This window comes from Juglans regia, chromosome 3 (assembly GCF_001411555.2).
Source record: "Juglans regia cultivar Chandler chromosome 3, Walnut 2.0, whole genome shotgun sequence".
Lineage (NCBI taxonomy): Eukaryota > Viridiplantae > Streptophyta > Magnoliopsida > Fagales > Juglandaceae > Juglans > Juglans regia.
In genome coordinates, this window is record NC_049903.1 from 17,777,225 (window position 1) to 17,798,325 (window position 21,101).

General features: G+C 37.8%; 3 protein-coding genes across 5 annotated transcripts; 1 reads left to right on the plus strand and 2 right to left on the minus strand.

The window, feature by feature from the left end:
• On the minus strand, positions 1–828 carry LOC109002855 (protein FAR1-RELATED SEQUENCE 5-like). Its single transcript, XM_018980767.1, has one exon. It carries the CDS (start codon positions 826–828, stop codon positions 1–3), a length of 828 nt encoding a protein of 275 aa, XP_018836312.1.
• A 1,964-nt stretch (positions 829–2,792) lies between these two features.
• LOC118347948 lies at positions 2,793–4,413 on the minus strand. The gene is made up of 2 exons (XM_035688510.1): positions 3,789–4,413; positions 2,793–3,648 (listed from the first exon to the last, which is right to left on the minus strand). Exons 1-2 carry the CDS (start codon positions 4,402–4,404, stop codon positions 3,398–3,400), a joined length of 867 nt encoding a protein of 288 aa, XP_035544403.1. The 5' UTR covers positions 4,405–4,413; the 3' UTR covers positions 2,793–3,397.
• On the plus strand, positions 4,378–19,751 carry LOC109002857 (transcriptional adapter ADA2-like). Of its 3 annotated transcripts, none has more exons than XM_018980769.2 (14): positions 4,378–4,605; positions 4,962–5,027; positions 5,359–5,414; positions 5,810–5,988; positions 7,425–7,490; positions 7,628–7,753; positions 7,907–7,982; positions 14,438–14,498; positions 14,584–14,639; positions 15,809–15,910; positions 16,502–16,724; positions 17,791–18,001; positions 18,363–18,671; positions 18,934–19,751. In XM_018980769.2, the coding sequence occupies exons 2-14, from the start codon at positions 4,975–4,977 to the stop codon at positions 19,123–19,125; spliced, it is 1,710 nt and encodes a 569-aa protein (XP_018836314.1). In that variant the 5' UTR covers positions 4,378–4,605; positions 4,962–4,974; the 3' UTR covers positions 19,126–19,751. The 3 variants fall into 3 exon arrangements, with proteins under 3 accessions (XP_018836314.1, XP_018836315.1, XP_018836316.1); XM_018980770.2 differs by having other exon boundaries at positions 4,408–4,605; positions 15,815–15,910; XM_018980771.2 differs by having other exon boundaries at positions 4,410–4,605; positions 5,359–5,495.
• The last annotated feature ends 1,350 nt before the right edge of the window (positions 19,752–21,101 follow it).

Consider the following 21,101-nt stretch of genomic DNA (forward strand, 5'->3'; position numbering starts at 1 on the left):
CTATTGAACTTCCTTGAATTTAGCATTTGTGTACAACTTTTGGAACCTCTTTTCAATCAGAGATCTAGATATACAGTTGATTGTGACATTAAATGACTGGAAGTCCGCAATATTTTCATTCTCAATCTTTTTTTTCAACGCGTTATCAAACTGGTCTACAAATTTCTTCAAATTTGTCATAGAATGAACATAATCGTCAAAAAATATATTCATACTCTCGCTTCGCTGCATTGTACTCATTTCAACCCAAAAACACTCTTTCAAAAATACCGGTACCCAATGTTCACGCTCAACGTATAGGCTTTGCAACCACGCATTTTCATGCAAGTTGTAAGTGGTAAGCAATTGATCCCAACATTTCTCAAACTCATCAACACGTTGGGTGTCATATACATATTTCATCAATGCATTTTTTATTCCAGTTTTGTAGGAACCATATGAGCCAAGCTTCTTGGGAACTTTCTTCAGTATATGCCAAAGACAAAATCTATGTTGGATTTTTGGGAAAACAATTGCGATTGCATGTTTCGTCGCTCTATTCTGATCAGTGATAATAGCTTTCGGAGCGATACCATCCATGCATTGCAACCATGTCTCGAATAACCACACAAAAGTCTCAGTATCCTCACTGGAAATCAAGCCTGCTCCCAACAGAATTGATTGCTCATGGTGGTTTACACCAACAAATGGTGCAAATGGCATCCCATATCGATTTGTTAGGTATGAGATGTCGAATGTGACCACATCACCGAAATATTGGTACGCTGCACTACTACAAGGATCTGCCCAGAAAATATTTTTTAACCTCCCGTCATCATCTATATCCATCATATAAAAGAACCAAGGATTTTTGTATTGCATTTGTAAAAAGTACTCTCGTAGCGCTCCAGCACCACCTGTGCCAAGTCATTTGTAACTAGGATCCTTTTTACGGCATTACTAAATTCTCTATTACATCGGAAGAAGCGAGATTTATTTGAACTGAGGTCGTGGTTATGGATATTATGTACTGTCGTCAACCGAATCACTCCATCTTATCTTAAGGTATTAATCTTTGCCTTACATTCTGTCTTTCCTGTCGGACATGGGTTGTCAACATTCAACATCCTATTCCGAGCCTTCCCACTGCTGGCACAAGCAAGGGTGACATATCTAACAGACTCATCTTCTCCCCTCTCAGTCCATTTTTTACCATCATCCCAAATCCGCATTTCTTATCATATTCCTTGTAATAACTTAATAAATCTTCAAGGGAATTAAACTTTATTTCTGACTTTGACTCCTCAATTGTATCATCATCATCCACTTGGACATTCTGAAATTTTTCAGCACTACCATCATCAGATTCCGTAGGATTTGGTCTCTCTTCAGTACATTTTTCAACTCTAGGAGATCCACATGGTGCTTTAGTTTCCACACCATCAGGTCTATTATCTTCTGAACCAACTATTATGCTTGTAGCAGAGCTTGTATTGCTGATAGGAGTCGGAGGTTCCATGATATGTTGAAATGGGTAACCAGCATTTTGTAATAAATACAAAAAGTCTGCAATTAAACTCCTGCAAAGAAGCCAACTTATTAAGAATGAATCCTGATCAGTTATCACTACCTGTATGTTGATTAGATATTGGTTGTCAATCGGATATGGTAGAAAAGTCGGTGACCACGTAGGCACTGGTCCAAAGTAACCAGGCATGTAATTTGGGATGTTTGGACTAGTTGATGATATGGCCTAACATGTTATTAGATAAAGTTACTCATGTATTTTGAAAATAAATATCGACTCAATAATACCAATGTTATTGATATATTAAATCATATAACATATATACCTCAGATGGGGATTTGAGTTAGATAATGTCTGCGTAGTTGGCTGTTCTTTACTGTTTCTCATGCTGAAAATTAGTACAAACTTGAAGACACCCAATTGACATTCGGCAAATGGGTTTTTATAGCTGGGAAAAAAAAAAAAAACTATAATGCAAAAGCAATTAAAATGCCGAGTGAAAGGACATGGAGGTTTTTAAAACCAAAGGATAGAAAGCTGGTGTTCGATTTGAAAGCCAAACCGGCCTAGGAACAGAAAAGAACTCAAAACCATAACTTCAACGAAATCAACATTTACAGTTATATATATTCAACTTCGTAGCCTTTCATTTTTGTAATAGAAAGTTCAACGAAATATAATAGAACTAGATTGAAGGATTTTCATTTTTGCAATAGAAAGTTCATTAAGTTAAGCATAAAACCATGAAAATTGCACCTCACATACTGATACGAGACTAAATATACCAAATTTCCATTACATTACATAATTATAAGGACTCTCCTAGTAGGTACAACTTTAATTTAAAGTGCTTAAAAAAAATAAAATGGTACAGATTTAAAGTTTTCACGTACTTGGCGAAGTGGGTTGGTTCAACGTCAATCAGCCTTTCACCTACCTATTGATTGGTGGGGTATAAGATTATTATAAGGACATCCTAGCTGGGAGTAACGAGTCATCTCACATTTCTTCATCTTTGATTCTTATCCTCAAAGAAAGGTCCAGCCAATCTTTATTATTCTCATGAACCTCTTCAACTATGTCGTTGATTACAACATTCAAGTCATCCTTATCATCATCTTGAAACGGTACCACACGTGAACTAGATCTTAAACTACCAAATTTATAGTAGCTAATGAACAAACAGATGAGATCCACTTTCTTTTTCTTTTTATTTTTCATCCACCGACAGACGTGATACGTTTACAACTAAAATCAAGCTTAAAAAACACACCCCCAGCAAATATATCAAATTTCCTTGTAAATGGTCTCTGTATAAAGCTAATAAACAAAACTATTTTTCACATGCAAACAAAAAAGAAAAGAGCAACCCAAAGCAACAACCCAGCTAAAATGTCGATGAAAGAAAAACCCAGCTAAAACCCAACAATAAGCCGTTATCTTACCCAAAAATGTATATGAAAGAATAGGCTTAAAATCTAGAAGAGAAGACTGCACAACGGATCGAAGACTACAAGAGAAGACCACACAACAGATCGAAGACCGCAGCTCTGCTTTGGTTTGGGCTCTATTCGGTTTCTTCAAAATGAAAATAATTCTCTCCCTCCACGTTATGTTTTTGGATTTTTTTTTTTAAATTTAAATTTAAAATTTTTAATATTATCAACTAACGTGGCAGTTCAACCGCGAGGACGCGGCGGGGTTAAGAGCAGTATCAGAAATGCTATGGACAACCGCCTGTGTCCCCGCTGCGGCATTGCATCCTACGTAGTTAAAATGGAAATGGCAACGTTTCGTTTCACTGTAGCTCAAAGACAGAAGGGCTTGTGTCTCCCTCCCCATTTCGCCCCACATTTTCTCTTTTCTATTTTCTCTTCCTCTTCTACACGTTCATTGCTCTGTCTCACAAAAACAGCCACAAACACCGCCGAACCCACGATGGTCTCTTCTCTTCGTTTCACACCTCATCCTTCTATCACTACTTGTGACCTTTTTCTTGGATGATACTTCAAAATCTGCCGCTATAGTTTCCTCTAGTTTCGTGACTTCTTTTCTTGAAAGGATGGTTTGGAGCTTTGACGTGAGGAGGACCGAATCTGGAGATAGAGAGCCATCGTCGAAGCTTTCTATGGAAATGCCCCCTTATGAAAACACGCATACATAGAGCAAGTCAGAGTTATAAACTGTTTGAGAAAAATCATGAATCTCTTTTCATTTACTTTTATATGTTTTATCTGCAACCAAAAAGATAATCACACAAAATTAGAGCTCAAATCGAGACCTGAAGTTATAAATTTCCTTTCGCATTTATTTTCCTCTGTTTTTCTCAACAACCAAACACCCAGAGAGAGAGAGAGAGAGAGAGGGAGAAATTGTGACAAGAGTTCATGGAGTCCGATGAAACTTGTGAGTGTGAGCAGGGATAGAACGAAGAGAAGAGACCCAAAACCATCGTGGGTTCGACTGTGACGTGGAGAAGATGAAGAGAGGTTTACGAAAGGTAATCGTGGGGATGGAGAAGAAGAAGATGGAGAAAATAGAAAGAGAAAATGGGGGCAAAATGAAGACAAAGTGAGGTCTGTGGCTTTCTCGAATTTGAAACGTAATTGTGAGGATGGAGGAAGAAGGAGATAGAGAAAATGTGGATTGGAAATAGGGATAGAGACAAAAGCATCTTCTGTCTTCGAAACGATGAGAAAAATCAAAATGGGGATGCAAAATGGGATGGAGAACAGAGCCCCTTCTATTTTCAATTTTTGTGAAACGTTGCCGTTTCCATTGTAGCCACATCGGACGCGATGCCGCGGCGAGTACACTGGCCGGTTGTCTATAGCATTTCTAATATCCACAGCACAAATATCTTGCAGTTCTCCATATGTAAACAAACCGCGGAACATGTATTCAGCCACGCTCGGAACGAAGAGTAGCTTCTTCCTTCCGTCTCTGCTCACGTACTCACCGCACCCTTCACTCACATACCAACACTAACTCACCGCCCCCGGCAAGCGCATAAAAAATACGGCGACTAGTTTCCGGCGAGCTCAGCTGACAAATAGGAGCTAGGCCTCTCTAGGCTCGGCGCCCTTAAAAGAATTAAGGTAATCTCCATATTTCTCTAACTGAAATCTGGTAATGCCCAACCGAAGTGCTGGAAGGGCCGGACTTGGGGCCTCAGTTCTCGATTATGGTTTCAGTTCATAAGGTGTTACGTTATGTCCCCAAACCCTTGGGAATATGGGAAGAGGTTTGTGCCATTTTGGGGCGGGGGCGGTGTGCGGCCATGGCTCTGGGCGAGGCTGAAACCCCATTGACATGTCTTCAAGTTTGGTCGGTTCAACAAATAGAACCTCATATTTTAATTTGAACTAACGTGAAAAATTCTGGGGGATTTGGTGGGGGGATTTCTGTGTTTTCGAAATGTAATTTTAGGGCGTTTTCTTCTCTCTCAAATTAGGTGAATCGAAGCGATGGGTCGGTCTCGGGCGGTGTTGCATCCTGCGGAGGATGATCCAAATCAAAGGTCCGTATAATTTTGTCCATTTCCTGCAAATTTAAGCTCATTAACTTCCGTCGGTTGTTATAAATCTTAACTTTTCAATGTCAATAACCTAATAACATGAGCCCTTATGTTAAATTTTTTCTTTTTAATTTTCTTGCGAAAGCGTGTTAATTATTATTTGTTAGAAACCAGAACGAGGCCAACTATTTGATTAAAAGAAAATAATCTTTGTACATATCAGTAGTGATAAACGGTGAAAGAACTATACTTAGCCTCTACTTCTTTCTGTAATTATATTCATTTTTCTTCATAGCGGTCTCACTTTGAACTGTTTTTTCTTCACTTTTAATAGGTCCAAGAGAAAGAGGACTGTTTCCAATGTAGAAACTATGGGGATTACTCCTTCAGGTATTTCTTCCACTAGCATCAAGCCACCAATTAGAGGAAAATGCAAAAAATGAAGACAAGACTGCTAGCAGGACTTGGGATGTGGGTGTTTCTTTTTTATTTTTACGATAATTCTTTTTAACTTTCTTTTTCGCATGAAGGAAGGGAGTGTTGATTGTTGGTCCTTAATGTGCTAGGAGTACTTTATGGGCCACTATATCTGTACTAGCCTATTCCTATGATTAATAAAATTTTATTTGCCGATCAAAAAAAAAAAAAAGTTACTGAATAACTCTGGTCTGCATGAATTCTGATGCGTCTTATTTTTCAGTTGTATGCTGGTCCTTTCTGTGCTATTTTCAGTTTGTAGATTTAGGCCTGGTCGGCTACTAACTTAATCTCTGACAATGTGGTAGTTGAAGGAATTTCTGAAGGGAAAGTGGCTTTGTACCACTGTAATTATTGCAACAAAGATATTTCGGGGAGGATTCGAATGAAGTGTGTCATGTGCCCAGATTTTGACCTTTGTGTAGAATGTTTTTCTGTTGGAGCTGAAGTTACACCGCACAAGAGCAATCATCCTTATAGGGTTATGGTTAGTACCTTTATTCGGCATTAATTCATTTAATTAGTACCATTGCATTCCAACTGTGTAGTATGATATCAGATGTTTGTAAGTACTCATATTGGTTGTTATACAATATCTATGTTAATGTTCTTTGTTCTCCTCTTAGTAATCCTTGGGAAAGCACATATAACTTTAGAATACTTGTGGATGTTTGCGTTCAAACCTATTTTTTATTCAAAACACATTTCTAATTTCAAATTATTGTTTGGTATGTATGATATAGGTTTCTGAAAGCAGGTTTCTAGTTAGACATGCAGCGCATAAATCTAATTATTATGATTCCTTTGTCATCATTCACTGCCAGAAATATCCTAAAGTTTGGATAATTTTTTCTCTCTCTTTTAATTATGAACTTTATTGTTTGTTTTGTTTCTTCATAGTCATAACCATGGCTAAAATGAGAAAAGGTTTAGATGGATGAGTAGCAAAATAACGATGCTATAGGTGGAATGCAATTGCCATCAGAAGGGTTAGTTTAGTGTGAATGGCTCACTCCCATGAGATTTTTGAATGAGAGGCATGAGTTTGAGTTTCCATAGTGTGGTGTTAAGAGGACAAGACTCATGCTCATTATATTCTTACCCTTCGACTTCTGTCTTTGGTGGAGCTTTAGTCAAGCTATGATTTGGTCTGTCGTAAGAAAGGGGCTATGGAACCCTGTGTTCAACCATGGTAGCAGACTTCCGGATTCATTGTGGGAACCATCTAGGCCCCTCTTGTTGGCGCCTCAGCATGTAAGGATGTTACTATGGCCACAATTAGATAGAGAGTTGTAATCTCTGAATTTCCTTCCTCTGCTCCCCCTTGCCTTTTTTGCTCGTTAGTAGTCATTATAAAAATGTTGGAATGCAATTGTGAGAAGTTAATGGCAACATTAATTGAAGCTGAAATGCATTTTGGTCCGTGTTTTAATAAAATTCCTCATGGCTTTTGACTTATCGGTGAATTTTTCCCCGGACGGAGCGATAGTGTTGAAAAGGATTGTGCTTCAATCCTAACCAGTTTGGATAAGACTTGTTTTTCAATTTTTCCCTTCATCGGCATTCATTCTGCATGTGAAGAAATATTTTGCCCTCCTGATTCCCTGAAGTACTTACATTTCTGTCAAAAGAATAACATTTCTTGTTTAATCAAAACATGTATGTCTTTCTTTATTTATTAACAGCAATTCTCTTATAAAAAAAAAAAAAAAAAAGAACAAAAAACAATTCTATTAGGAATGGGGGCTATTTCATACAAATTGATTAATTACTGGATAGATGATGGAACTTATTTTATATTGTGGTTCTCTATGAAATGAAGCTGGAAATTGGAAATATGGACTACTTTATTTGTTTGCCTTCTTGCCTCAGTTACTATGCATGTATATGCTGATTAGGAGACATTTTTTTTTTTCCTGACAGGACAATCTCTCTTTCCCACTTATATGTCCAGACTGGAATACAGATGAAGAGATATTACTTTTGGAGGTAACTTACTGAAAAGTTCATTTTTCATTAGAAGAATTATAGTTTTGATGTATTTATTTTGTAAATGCTACTCCTTATCTTTCACGAATCCATGTCTTTTCCCTTGATGTTTGGGTAATGAATTTCTTGTTTTTCAGGGCATTGAAATGTATGGATTTGGTAACTGGACTGAAGTTGCTGAACATGTTGGAACAAAAACCAAATCACAATGTATTGACCACTATAATGGCATATACATGAACTCTCCGTGCTTTCCTCTCCCTGTAAGTGTTAACACATGGATACATAAATACGTGATTATACACATAAATACTTACATATATATATATGTATTTATGTTTATACAGTTACACAATGTAGGTATATTATGCACTTGAAAATTAAAATGCTTGTAATGTTGTAATTTCTTTACCCAGGACATGTCGCATGTTATGGGTAAGAGTCGGGCGGAGCTCCTTGCTTTGGCCAAAGGGCCCGGTGAAGTGAGAAAAGGTCAGTCTGTGTATTATTTCTTCGTCACTTGCTGGCTTGTATCTCTTAGTTTTAGTTATTTTCAACAGATTTGATTGGTTTGAACTGGTTTTTCATTTAGGAGACCAAATACCATATAGTTTGGACGATCCATACTGATTTATTGTTCATTGTGCATGCTTATGTGGGATGTGTTTGGCTATTACTTCTATATGAGTCACAGACCCGCAAAATGCGCATGCATTTTATAAGATATTTAACTAAAGATAATATAATTTTTTAAATAATTTAAATATGTTAAATGTCTTAAAGATGTATAAAATTTTTTAGATTCATTTTTTACCGTATACCACAAAAAATAAAGAAAAAAGTTGTGGAATCCATCTTTGTGAACCCTTTTTGGGTAATGTATTATTTCATTAGATAATGAAGTTAACCATGTCGCTATATTTTTCTCAGGTTCATTTTTTCTTTAAAAGGAGTGAGCTTCAAAAACTGATTAAATATATAATTTTCCATTTATTAATTTTATTTTTGGATAAAAATTATTTATTTAATTATTGTTCATTTAATAAGTTTAACTTAATTCATATATATGTATATATTTTATTTAGAAATACTATAATTTTTTTGATCCGTTATTTAACAATAAATACAATTGGAGGGATGATGCGGCTTTATAGAAATAATTTCCATTTGATAATAATTTTTTTTATAAGTGGCTTCATGGGATAAAATGAGATAGTGGATGATGTGGCTTCATGAGAGCAATGTTTTTGCTTTGAAAATTATATAGTATATATATTTCTGTTGCTCTATGTAAATGTTACTTCTAGAGCATTGAGCTGGTAAATAACCAATTCACTCTTCTTCTTGGTGATGTGTATATTTTGTGTGCATTCATTCATTGCCTATAACTCATTTTCTTGTCAGTTATAAGATATATATATTTTTGATAATTAATAAAGTTTATTGATCTTCAAAATTAGGCATAGTCCGAGTACACAGGTGGTATACAAGAGAGAAATGCCTAATTACAGCCTACGAACAAAAAAAGATGCATACAAGTCACTAATTTTTTTTTGGATAAGTAACAAACTTTATTCATTGAATGAAACTTGGTGAAGCCCATGTGCACAAGATGTATACAAATACAAGTCACTAAAATTACCCCCTTCTAATACAATAGTCTTAGCCCAAAGTAACACAGTTTGGAAAAATGAGTCTTTAATCCCCTCCAATGAATGTTCACTATTTTCAAAACATCTTCCATTCCTCTCATTCCATATACACCACATAAGACATAAAGGGCACCATCTTCCAAACATCCACTACTTGACGATTCCCTGTGTTCCGCTCCTACAAGCCAATAGGTCCGCCACCTTTTTGGGCATCACCCAAGCAACGTCCAGCCTTAAGAAGACTTCATCCCATAGAGCCTTTGCCACATCGCAGTGGAGAAGAAGATTATCCGTTGATTCGCCAATCCTTTTGCACATGAAGCACCAATCCATTATGAAGAAACCACGCTTCCTCAACTTGTCTATGGTCAGGATTTTACCATGAGAGGCTAGCCAACCGAAGAAAGCGACTTTTAGGGGCACTTTGCTCTTCCAAGGGAAATTCTGAGAAGAGTGGGTAGACATAGCCTTATATAAAGACCTAACCGAGAATTCCTTGATCCCGGGGTGTGTCCACAGCAGTTTGTCCTCCACACCTTGTTCCAAATTCAGTGCATACCAGTAGAAATTAACCCCTAGGAGTTGGCTCAAATGGTAAAGGACTTGGGCTTGGGGGTATGCTCCCCCTAGGTCTAAGGTTCAAATCCTCTTGGATGCAAACAATCTCTTAAGACCATCGAACTGGGGGATTACCCAAGGTGCACTTACGGAAAACTCATTGTCGAGAGCCTGTGCACCCCCGGGATTAGTAGGGATGCTGTTCTAGACACCTAGTGCCAATAAAAAAAAAAGTGCTTTATAAATCGGAAATGTCTCCCACTTCCCTATCTTGAACTGCTTTGGTAAATGACACATTCGACTGTTGCAGGCCATTCGAAGAGTCCATGTAATTAGCAATAGAGGCTTCCTTATGCAATTCAATTCTGAAAAGAGAAGGAAAAACCTCCTTTAAAGTAGCATCACCACACCAAACATCAACCCAAAATCTAACTCTATTTTCACTCCTTGCCACAAATCTAAAGTTACGAATGAAATCCTCCTAGCCCTTCCTAATAAATTTTCATACACCCACACCCACAAATCTATTCTCAATTTTTTCAATCACGCCGTCCTATATTACTTTGGATTTATGAGGAACCCCCAAAGGGAGACCGAGGTACTTCATAGGCAAAGAAGAAACCTTACAACCCAAGACTTCAGCCAAGTTTCCAATATGGTTTACCAAGCCAACCAAAACCAGTTCCGATTTAGAAAAATTCACCTTGAGGCCGGAAGTAGCTTCAAAACAAAGCACGAGAGCTCTCAATGAACGAATTTGATTAGCATCCGGCTCACAAAGAATTAAAGTATCGTTAGCGAAAAGAAGATCAGATACATTGGTGCTCCCAAAAGAAATATTGCCCATTGAAAATCCAGACAAAAAAGACCCATCCACGGCTGCCTTTACCATTCTACTCAGTACATCCATGACCAAGACAGAGAAGAGGAGATAAAGGATCTCCTTGTCTCAATCCACGAGAGCTGTTGAAAAAACCCTCGAGAGTGCCATTAACCAACACTGAGAATCTAGCGCTAGTGATGCAATACTTCATCCAATTGCGCCACCTCTCCCCAAAGCCAAATTTACCAAGAATATAAATCAAGAAGTCCCAGTTAACATGATCAAATGTCTTTTCCATATCTAGTTTGCAAAGGATACCTGGCATGCTGAATTTAATTCTATTGTCCAAACATTCATTTCCTATTAGTACCAAATCCAGAATATGTCCCCCCTTAATAAAAGCATTTTGAGGCTCTTTGAAATGATCTTGTCCATGGCCGTGCCCATATAGTTGGCGAGAACCTTGGTTATGATCTTATACACTCCACTCACAAGACTTATAGGATGAAAGTCTTTCACCTCCACTGACTCTGCCTTCTTCGGAATAAGGGCTATGAAGGTTGCATTAAGGCTTTTTTCGAATTTCATATGTGAGTGAAATTCGACAAAAACCTTCATAACATCCTCCTTGAGAATGTCTCAACATACTTGGAAAAATGCTATGGAAAATCCATCTGGTCCCGACGCTTTATTGCTGTCAATTCCTTTTAGCACTTTAAGCACCTCTTCCTCTTCCTCTTCAAACATCCTTTCTAACCAGTCAACACATGATTGATCGATCGTGTGAAATTTCAACCTATCAACCTTAGGCCTCCATGGAAATATTTCTGTTAGTTGATTGTCGAAAAACTGCCCTATGTGATTCTTATTATCGAATATGTCTAAAAGGACATTTCCATCCGAATGCAGTACCTCAATAGCATTAAACCTTCTATGAGAGTTGGCTACTTTATGAAAAAAGTTGGTGCAGTTATCTCCTTCCTTCAACCAAAGGGCCTGAGATTTTTGTCGCTAGGAGGTCTCTTCCATGAGAGTAAGTTTTTCCAGATTAGTCATAACAACAATCTTCCTTGCCTTCTCCTCATTCGCGAGAACCCTGGCAATGTCCTTTTCATCCAAACATGCAAGTTCCTCAAAAAGAATCTTCCTTTGATTGTTGATCTTCCAAATTCTTCATCATTCCACATTTTCAGGTCTTTCTTCAAGGCTAGAAGTTTTCCAGCCAACACAAAGCTGGGTGTACCAGAAAATCATAAGAGGACCACCACATTCTCACCTTCTCCACAAAACCGTCAGCTTTCGACCACATGTTTTCAGATTTAAAATATCTACGTCCCTCATGAAGGCCTCCGCAATCAAGAAAAATAGGAAAATGGTCTGAACAAAGTCTCGGGAGTCTCTTTTGGCATATAAATCTGGAAAATGGGCCTCCCAATACGAGGATACGATGAATTTGTCTAGTCTTGACTAGACCCTCCCATTGGACCATGTAAATCCCCCCCCTCCCCAACCCCCCCTTGGCCAAAGGTAAATCTACGTAGTTAAGTTTGAAAATAAGATCAGAAAATTCTGCCATTGCCGGACTGATATAGGATTCCCCTGACCTCTCACTCGGAAAACGGGTGATATTAAAATCCCCCCCAATACACTATGGCCCATCCCACCAGCTACATAACCTAGCAATCTCCTCCCAAAGGAACCTTCTATTACTGTCTAGATTAGGACCGTATACACCAGCAAAAGACCACTTGTAATCATCATCCACATTTTTAAAGGAGCAGGCCACCAAATGTTCCCCGATATACTCGTCAACTAGATTAACGATTCTCGTATCCCACAACAGAAGTAAACCTCCCGATGGCCCTTTGGAAGCAAGATAAACCCAGACCTTGTGAAGGCATCCCCACAAACTTCTAAATATACTTCTATATATTAACTTCAGCTTGGTCTCTTGAAGACATTATATTAGCCTTCCAATTTCTTAGTAAGTTTTTAACATGGAGGCTCTTATCCGGATCATTCAGCCCCCCTTACATTCTAAGATAAAATCTTTGGTTTAATTAATTGCAGGTATTCACCCTACCCTTACTCCTTCCTCTACTTGCACTACCTTCCCGAGCTTCATAATTAATAGGGCAAGCTAGTCTTTTTAATTCCCTTTCTTTTTTGGCATAGGATCTAGCCAAGTGAGGTTGACCCGATTCGATAGCGATAAGGAGGGCTTTGAATTGATCTTCAAATTCCTTACACGAAATCCCTACGCATTCCCGTATTTCATCCACCTTTTGTAGGACCCAATCCGACAGTGAATCGGCATGTGAACCTTGAAGCATAGAACATTATGGGCTTGGGTCATCCCTTATCCCTTCCTCAAAGCAGGCAACACCTTCCTCTGGCTCCCTACAAACCAACTGCAGTTCATACTCTTGCACAAACCCCTCATTCGCAGCCTCGAAGATATTCTCGAAAGGGGTAGGGACACCTTCCTCTGGTAGCCTCCAGGATATTCTCATGGCCCCTTCGTCAGATCCATCCTGGTTAGGAACACCAACTGAGGGGCTACCATGAATTGTGACTAGCTGGATGGAACCTTCGAAGACCTGCGACAATCCATTTACGACGGTAGAGCACGAAGAAATCTCGCTTTTAGCAACCTCCGTGATAATCTCTCTCGTTGGAATAGGGATCTGCATCGGCGAGTCAGCTGCTGGTGAATCCAGAGAGGGATCCACTCTCGGGTTTAAGGAAGACTCGAGAAGTGGCTTGATCTGCAGGGGGTCGATTGGGGCTGTCATTGAAGAGCCACCCAGAGGGTTGTCGGCGTCAGGCGATCCTTTCTGTGTCCGCCCAGAGGGCCCTGACGCTGTGCAAGCTCCTCTGGGCTTCCTTATGGGTTGGGTTGTAGAATCCAGCTCAACCTTGCCTTTGTCCAGGCTCACATCGTGAGGCCCATTAGAGCAGCCCATTTCCTTGCTCAGTCCAAGGCCTAAGCCCAAGCCCAAGCCCATATCCTCTTCTCCTTAACGCAATGTATAAGACATTCTATTTTCTCTTGCAAATGCCTCATCTACGTTCTCATGTCCAAAAGTGTACTATGTACGTCGACCTCTGGCATACCGACGTGACTACTACCACCACCACCACCTTGCCCCTATTTGTCTGTTGTGCCAGCAGTACGACAATCCTTCCCAAGGCCATTTCTGTTATGGTGGCTCACTGTATCCTCCCTGCGTCGCCACCCCACCATGCCCATTGCCCCTTTTTTGCGTATGTATCGGTGCCGTGACCAACGACTGATTGAGGACATCCTTATACGATTTTGAGTGATTCACCACCGCCATCGGCCTAAAAAATGGCTGCCCTTTGTTGCGACCATCCTCTCTCAATGCACCTGCCAGCTTCCTCCATCCCATACCGTCTATTGTCTTTAGTACGAAGTAAAGTCTTGTCTTCCACCATTTCTATATTCCACTAGTGCCATGTAACGACCATGTGCATTGGAGCATCTCTGCGCTATGAAGCTTCTGGTTCCCTCTCGTGTTGTAGTGTAAAAGTCCTTTTTTTCACCCTTCAGGCAGTCCTCTAATGATGTAGCAAATCACTTCACCGTGTTCATCCCCCAACCTCACCTCTTTCACAACCTTTTAACTCTTCTTAGTAATAATCTTGAAACTTCCATTTGTCTTCAACACAAAGAGTTTAGCTTCAATCTAGTGTTTCGTGTTTCGGATTCCCCATTATCACACTAATCTCATCTTAAAACTATAATGCTCTGAAAAAATCTCACCGTAAAACCCCACCTACCAGCATCGGAGTTTTAGTTGTACGGAGAGAAAACTCACACATAAGTTTATTATCAGATATTAGTATTATTGTGTGTTAATGCTGCTTGATTTAACTTTTATTTCCCACAGAAATTCCTAAGATTGGGGAGCTTACGCTGAAAGAAGAGTCTCCATTCTCAGGAAGACTCAGGTATTGGAAACTTCATCGCTCTGTAGTTATTTACAATTTAGGTCTGTGGTTCTCCTGTGCTAATTATTTTGATGTTTTTCATCAGTTGTGATGAATCCAAAAAAGGTCTGGCTTGGCATTCCTCATCTAGCTTAACATCAGGTACTCCAGTCAATATCTTGAGGGTCACTAGTGATGAGGATATTCTATCCCTGTTTAATTGTCCCGAAAATTTGAATTTATTCAATTTGCTTCATCTCATTCATAATTATGTAAATTAGTCATGTTATTGCTTAATCTCAATTGAAAAAGCAAGCAGTGTTCCCATAAAACTAAAAGCTGAAGTTAAGTAATTTAAAAACAAAATGAGAAATTCTGAAACGCAACTTTGGAAAATTTGGAGAGAGATACTTTTAGTGCTCTTCAGTGCTATTGTATTTATCTACTCTGTGATCTATACTGCTCCAATAGATGACTGTCCATCATTCTGTGGCACAAAATTTCTTGGTTTACGGCGGTGGCATAAATGCTGTGGTTAAATTTGTCCTTGTTAAAGGAAATGGTGGGCAGGGATTGTGTTCTATGTTATTGTGGCTGATAGGATTGGTAGTCTTTTGGAAGATGATCCCTATATGCATCATGTGGTGTTTGTGGCGGGAGCGGAATGGATGGATGTTCGAAGACAAGGAGAGATCGTTGGAGGAACTTATAGATTTATTTTACAGCACACTATGTACGTGGGCCATTGCTGTTGACTTCAATGGCGTGGACCTACATGATTTTCTTGTCTCTCTGGTGCCTTCTTAGAGAGGCATAGAGCTGTGTTTTTAAGTTGTACTAGGCTAAGCCTATTCTTTGATTAATTAAAGTTTACTTATATAAAAAAAAAGGATTGGTAGTCTTGTTCTGGATGCAAACAATCTCTAGGGGCCATTGGACGGAGATTTTCCCCTTAAATTACCCGAGGTGCACTTGTAGGAAACTTCTTGATGAGGATCTGTGCACCTTTGGGATTAGTCGGGACACTGTTCCCAGACACCCGGTGCCAATAAAAAGAGGATTAGTCTTGTTTGATTTATGGATCTGGACGGTGTTGAGTTTGGATTTGTTGATGTTGATGGATGTAAAGACCTACCAAACTGTGAAAAATGAAATCATTATAAAAATTGTATTTGCAATTAATTGATCTAAAATGTGACATTTAGAAAGTTGCGTAATTTGTGTACCGACTTTACCTCTATATGTTTTTTTTGATCAGTATCTATATGTTGTTTTGTGCAGTAGGATTTATGATTGACCAAATCACACACATATTTTAATATTGGCATCAGGAACAGGCACAGGTCTGGATTCAAGCAGTGGTAACACTTTCTCAGGTGTTATAAAGAAGGCCTCCAATAAAGTTCAGACTAAGGATGGCACTAGCACAGAAGGTATGCTTTCTGTATTTGATTATATGTTCCAATCATTTCCCTATATACTGCTTTGCTTAATGGCAATTCTTGTAATAGATAAGCTTATTGGATACCTTTCTTCAACTGATAATAAAATCTTGTTGATATTTATTCGAGTAATTTGGATGCTAGAGACATTTTCAAGTTTGTGGCCAAAAGTAGACGCATACTCAAGAATTTGACTGTCCCTGAATAAAGGTCGAGTATGCATCTCCTTCTTGAGTATGCGTGGAAGGTCAAATTCTTGAGTACACATCTACTTTTCGCCAGAAACTCGAAAAGGTCAAACTCTACCTTTTTACATGAAAAAAGGTAGACTGCAAAATGTAGGAGTTTTACTTCTGAATCACGGTTTTGTTGAAACTCCCCCCCAAAAAAAAAAACTAAGGTTTCTTGGATTGATATGTATACCATTTCCATGCAATGGGAAAAAATTACAATTGTAGATTTTGCCATGGCAATGAGTTGGTGAAGAAGATATTTTTTTTATAAGTAAAATTAGTGAAGAAAATATAAAATCTCGTTTTACGAGTGTGCTTAATACATTCTTTTTTCTTAATAATTGTGCAGAATTTCCGGCAGACAGGAGCATTGGAGAGAAAAAGCCTAGGGTTCCGGGGGATGAGGAACCTTCTATGACAGAATTGAGTGGCTATAACTTCAAGAGGCAGGAGTTTGAGATTGAATATGATAATGATGCAGAGCAGGTACTGGCAGATATGGAATTCAGGGATACTGATGGTGATGCTGAGCACGAATTGAAATTAAGAGTTCTGCGTATCTACTCGAAAAGGTAACCTTATTTTCAATTCAATGTGCTGGTTTCATGAAAGAAACTATTCTTATTCCTAGACAAGACTGATAGTCTATCAATCTATATGTACTAAAAGGAAATAGATAATTTTCCATTAAGTTTTGAATAAATCTATGTAATCTAGCTCATGAAGGAATTGCTTTTGATGTTGTTGAGAGCACCTTGTAGACTCCCAATAGGATACCGTTTATTTTATTTTGTCTTTTTTGGGGCTAGATGCCAATTAAGTATGATACAACCAACTTGGGGATAGGGTTGCCAATGAGTCATCCTAAGTCAAGTATTAATTGTTTTTTTTTTAGTTTGATTTCTTTAATTTTAGATTGAGTATGAGTTGAGCAGCCTAGAACCGAATTGAGATATATGGTCGAGCTTGTTTGATTAAATATAGAAGAAAGGTCCTTATTCCTTAATCATTCACTTAATAGATGATCCATTCTTTGTCGTGCAACATACTCTGGTAATTCAGAATGATTGTATATTGTGGTGGATATTGCTGTTTACTGCAGCAAGTTCATTGTCTAGTGGCCGAAACATGTTATGCAACTACACATATCCATTTTTTCCTATTGTATGATTTATGTAATCAGCATCAAATCACATGCAGTAGCAGCTCAGCAATGTTGAACCTGGTACTCCGGTTCCTAACACAGCCTAAGTCGGTTAGTGTAACCGTACATATTAACATATATCTGTTTTTCATTATTGTTATAACATCTTAAATTTTAGATTTTTTCACATTAAGGTATGTTATGGCTGGAACACATCACATAGCACATTTTGCCAAATGGGCTGTAGACTTGTTGCTTCTGCGTTGCTGCTGTATGTGAGGTCTAACCGTACATATTAACATATATCTGTTTTTCATTATTGTTATAACATTTGAATTTTTCAGTGCTAGTGAAATGTTAAAGTATGTTATGGCTGGAAGACTTTGCATAGCACATTTTGCCAAATGGGCTGTAGACTTGTTGCTTCTGCATTACTGCTGTATGTGAGGTATTTTTTCTAGAGCTTATTTAAAGATATTGTGACTTCTTGACAGGCTTGATGAGAGAAAGCGCAGGAAAGATTTCATACTGGAAAGAAATTTACTTTACCCTGACCCTTTCGAGAAAAGCCTCTCACCTGAAGAAAGGGAGATATGCCGACGTTACAGGGTCTTCATGCGATTCCACTCAAAAGAAGAGCATGATGAGTTGCTTAAGAATATTATTGAGCAACAGCGAATAGTCAAAAGAATACAAGATCTTCAGGTCTGAAAGCTCTCAAAATCACTCCATATGCTTTAGTAACTTGATCCTATCAACAACTCCCTCTATATGCTTTAGTTTGGCAACACAAACAAGCCATGCTAAGTTCAATTAAGATACTTCCCCCTGCCACTCCTCTCTCTCTCCTTTTCTTTTTTATTTATTTTTTTCGTTAGGAAAGTTTGAACCTAGGATATACCTTATCCCCACTTTACCACCTGAGCCATGAACATTTGAGATGCTATTTATTGGATTCTTTAGTTTGTAGCGCACATGCTCCTGTCACTTTGCTTAGTACTTGTGTTCATTGCTAGCTATGGCTGAAGAAGACGGCTGACCAGCTAGTTATTGGCTAATTATGCAGAAAGCTCGAGCTGCAGGCTGTCGAACAGCTGCCGAGGCAAATAAGTTTCTTGAACAGAAGAGGAATATGGGAGTTGAAGAAAGTGAGCAAGGAGTTAATGAAAGTGCTCAAGGTGCAGGTGGTAAAGTCTTGCAAAGACAAAATCATCTCAAAGGAGAATTTGATGCCAGTACTCAAGGAGTTCCTAAGGAGTCCCCTGTTCTACATCCCAGTGGCAAGGATACGTCTTCTGCAATGCAAGCTACTTCAAACTCTCTTCAAGAGTGGGACATCACTGGATTTGTAGGAGCGGATTTACTCTCTGAAACTGTAAGAAGGCTGTCCTCAATTTTTTATGCTTTAGCATGGAAAGATAACTTCATCATCTGCACAATTTTTAAACCGATAACTTCATCATCTGCACAATTTTTAAACCTATTGGGTTGTCATCATCTCTGTAATTCACTCATAATAATAAAATAAATTAACAAGTCAATAAAAAAATAAAAATAAAAAACCATGTGGCAAAGTTATATATACCAAGCTTAACTGAAGATTCTGATTATATTCTTGATATGATATTTGAATGCAGGAGAAACGGCTTTGTGGTGAGATCAGAATACTACCTTCACATTATCTCAACATGCTGCAGATCATCTCACTAGAAATTATGAAGGGCAATGTCACCAAGAAGTCTGATGCCCATAGCTTGTTCAAGGTAGAACCGAGCAAAGTTGATGTAGTGTATGATATGCTTGTGCAAAAGGGGATTGCTCAAGCATGATGACATACGCCATCGTCGTCTTCTGAATAGTAACTTGTACAGTTTTTCCTTTCTAATCAAAGAAGTATACCTCTAGTGATATAATAATCACAAGCATGGCCAAGGGGAGTCCTTGCCACTGTCTATATAGGGGAAGACTTGTATCGGATGCATCCAAGTGAAAGAGTGGATGTGACTCATTAGACTGATGGATTTTTTGCACTTTCCAGTTCTGGAATGCCATGAGATGGTCCTGATGGATGTCCATGATGTATGGTGAAATTTTCCAATCAGTTACAAGGTTTGGATGTTTAATTGCTGTCTGTGACAACTAGAAGAGCAACATTTGCTTCTCCAGAACTTGGGATTCAATCCATATTTGCTGCCCAAACACCAACCAGTCTTAAAGAGTACTCTTCTTGTATGCGACAAACAGCAGCAGCGTGTTGAATAGTTTTGATTTCAGCATCTTCTAGAAATCTTTTACTAGCACCCACTGATGTCTATATGCGACTTTTTCAAGTTTCAACACAGTATGTTGTATACTTGCCCTAGCCATTTTACAGGGCATGAAGGAAGAATTTCTCCACGGTCAAAACGCATGATTCCCCCGGTAAATATGTGCCATGTTTATTGGCTTTGTTGAATTTTGAGTGTGTAATAATAATAATAATGAATATAGGATCTCCAAGTCCTAAAATGGACAAAAAAGGCAAAGAAAATGAATGATGAAAAAAGAAAAATAGTGAATACTAAAAAGGAATAAAGTCTTACGTACGACTATCTACCACTCTGGTTATCCTCCCATAAAAGCTTGGAATTTTCTTCATGAAAAAACTTATTATAAGAGTAATCCAAAACATGCATCGAGGTGAATTTCTCCGTTTTAGTTTTTATTCTAAGAAATAATATTCGGGCTTTGCTACGTATCATTTCATATCATAATGTTTTAATTTTTTTTTATTCTTATTACATTATTTGAATTCTTCTGTTCATCATTCATATTTTACACATTTAGTAAGAAAAAAAATAAAAATAAAAAATCATACGCGGTATGTAATATAAGAATGACGAGCATAATTTTTTTTTTCAAATTCACCAGCTCTTCCTTGTCTTAGAAAACTAAGGAGAAAATAATAAAATAATAAAAAGGGGGAAATAGCATAAAAATAAAAATAATATGAACTTTCCTAGTCTGCAATAATAAGCACCTAATAGTACTTACAACTTGTCAGAATATTAGATAGAATATATTCGTAATATTTTAGTTTATTATATTTAATTTATTGTGCAAATAATAATCTAAAAAAAGATTAGTTGTAGTCATAAAAATTAAAAAAAAAAAAATATTGAAGATAAAAAAATTAGTCTCTAATATAGGTCAAACGTACGTGGCAAAGAAGTGAAGATATTGATCTAGATATGGTAGCTGACGTGGAGATAGAACTAAGGTTGACGTTAGATACATAGCCATTGAAGAAAACAAAAAAATAAAATAGAAAACAAGAGAGAAGAGAGAATGAGTGAAAGAGACTTTAAAAGTTACATATTTGCTATTGTTAATTGTTATTGAATACATAACATATGTTTTTATTTATAGGTTCATGAATGAAGACAAAAAGAATAAAAATATAATAAATCAATGAGATTGATTGATATCGATTGATTTACACAATAATTAAATTACATATGGTAGAAAATAAATCATACTACCATACATAATAGAGTATTATGAATATATTTTATAATAAGTATGATAATATTCTAACATCAGCTCAAACTTAGGATGATGATGAAGACATCATGATCATCTTGGTTTGTAAATAACATCACATTGCCAACTAGGTAGATGAGACTTGAGGATCTGACTAAAGATACTACAAAAAGTATCTTTGTGGTGCGTGGCGTAAGTAGATGGCAAACATAAAGTTAGAAATAAACTGACGTACAAAATTGATAATAGAAAGGAGGGTAGCGATCCGTTAAGTGCATATGAA

Excerpts from the sequence above, each read along its gene's own strand:
- LOC109002855 (XM_018980767.1), bottom strand. The coding sequence starts at position 828 with ATGGATATAGATGATGACGGGAGGTTAAAAAATATTTTCTGGGCAGAT.
- LOC118347948 (XM_035688510.1), bottom strand. The coding sequence starts at position 4,404 with ATGTTCCGCGGTTTGTTTACATATGGAGAACTGCAAGATATTTGTGCT. Across the intron at positions 3,649-3,788 it reads AAGGAAATTTATAACTTCAG|GGGGCATTTCCATAGAAAGC; the intron begins GTCTCGATTTGA and ends TGTTTTCATAAG.
- LOC109002857 (XM_018980769.2), top strand. The coding sequence starts at position 4,975 with ATGGGTCGGTCTCGGGCGGTGTTGCATCCTGCGGAGGATGATCCAAAT. Across the intron at positions 5,415-5,809 it reads TATGGGGATTACTCCTTCAG|TTGAAGGAATTTCTGAAGGG; the intron begins GTATTTCTTCCA and ends ACAATGTGGTAG. Across the intron at positions 15,911-16,501 it reads GGATGGCACTAGCACAGAAG|AATTTCCGGCAGACAGGAGC; the intron begins GTATGCTTTCTG and ends ATAATTGTGCAG.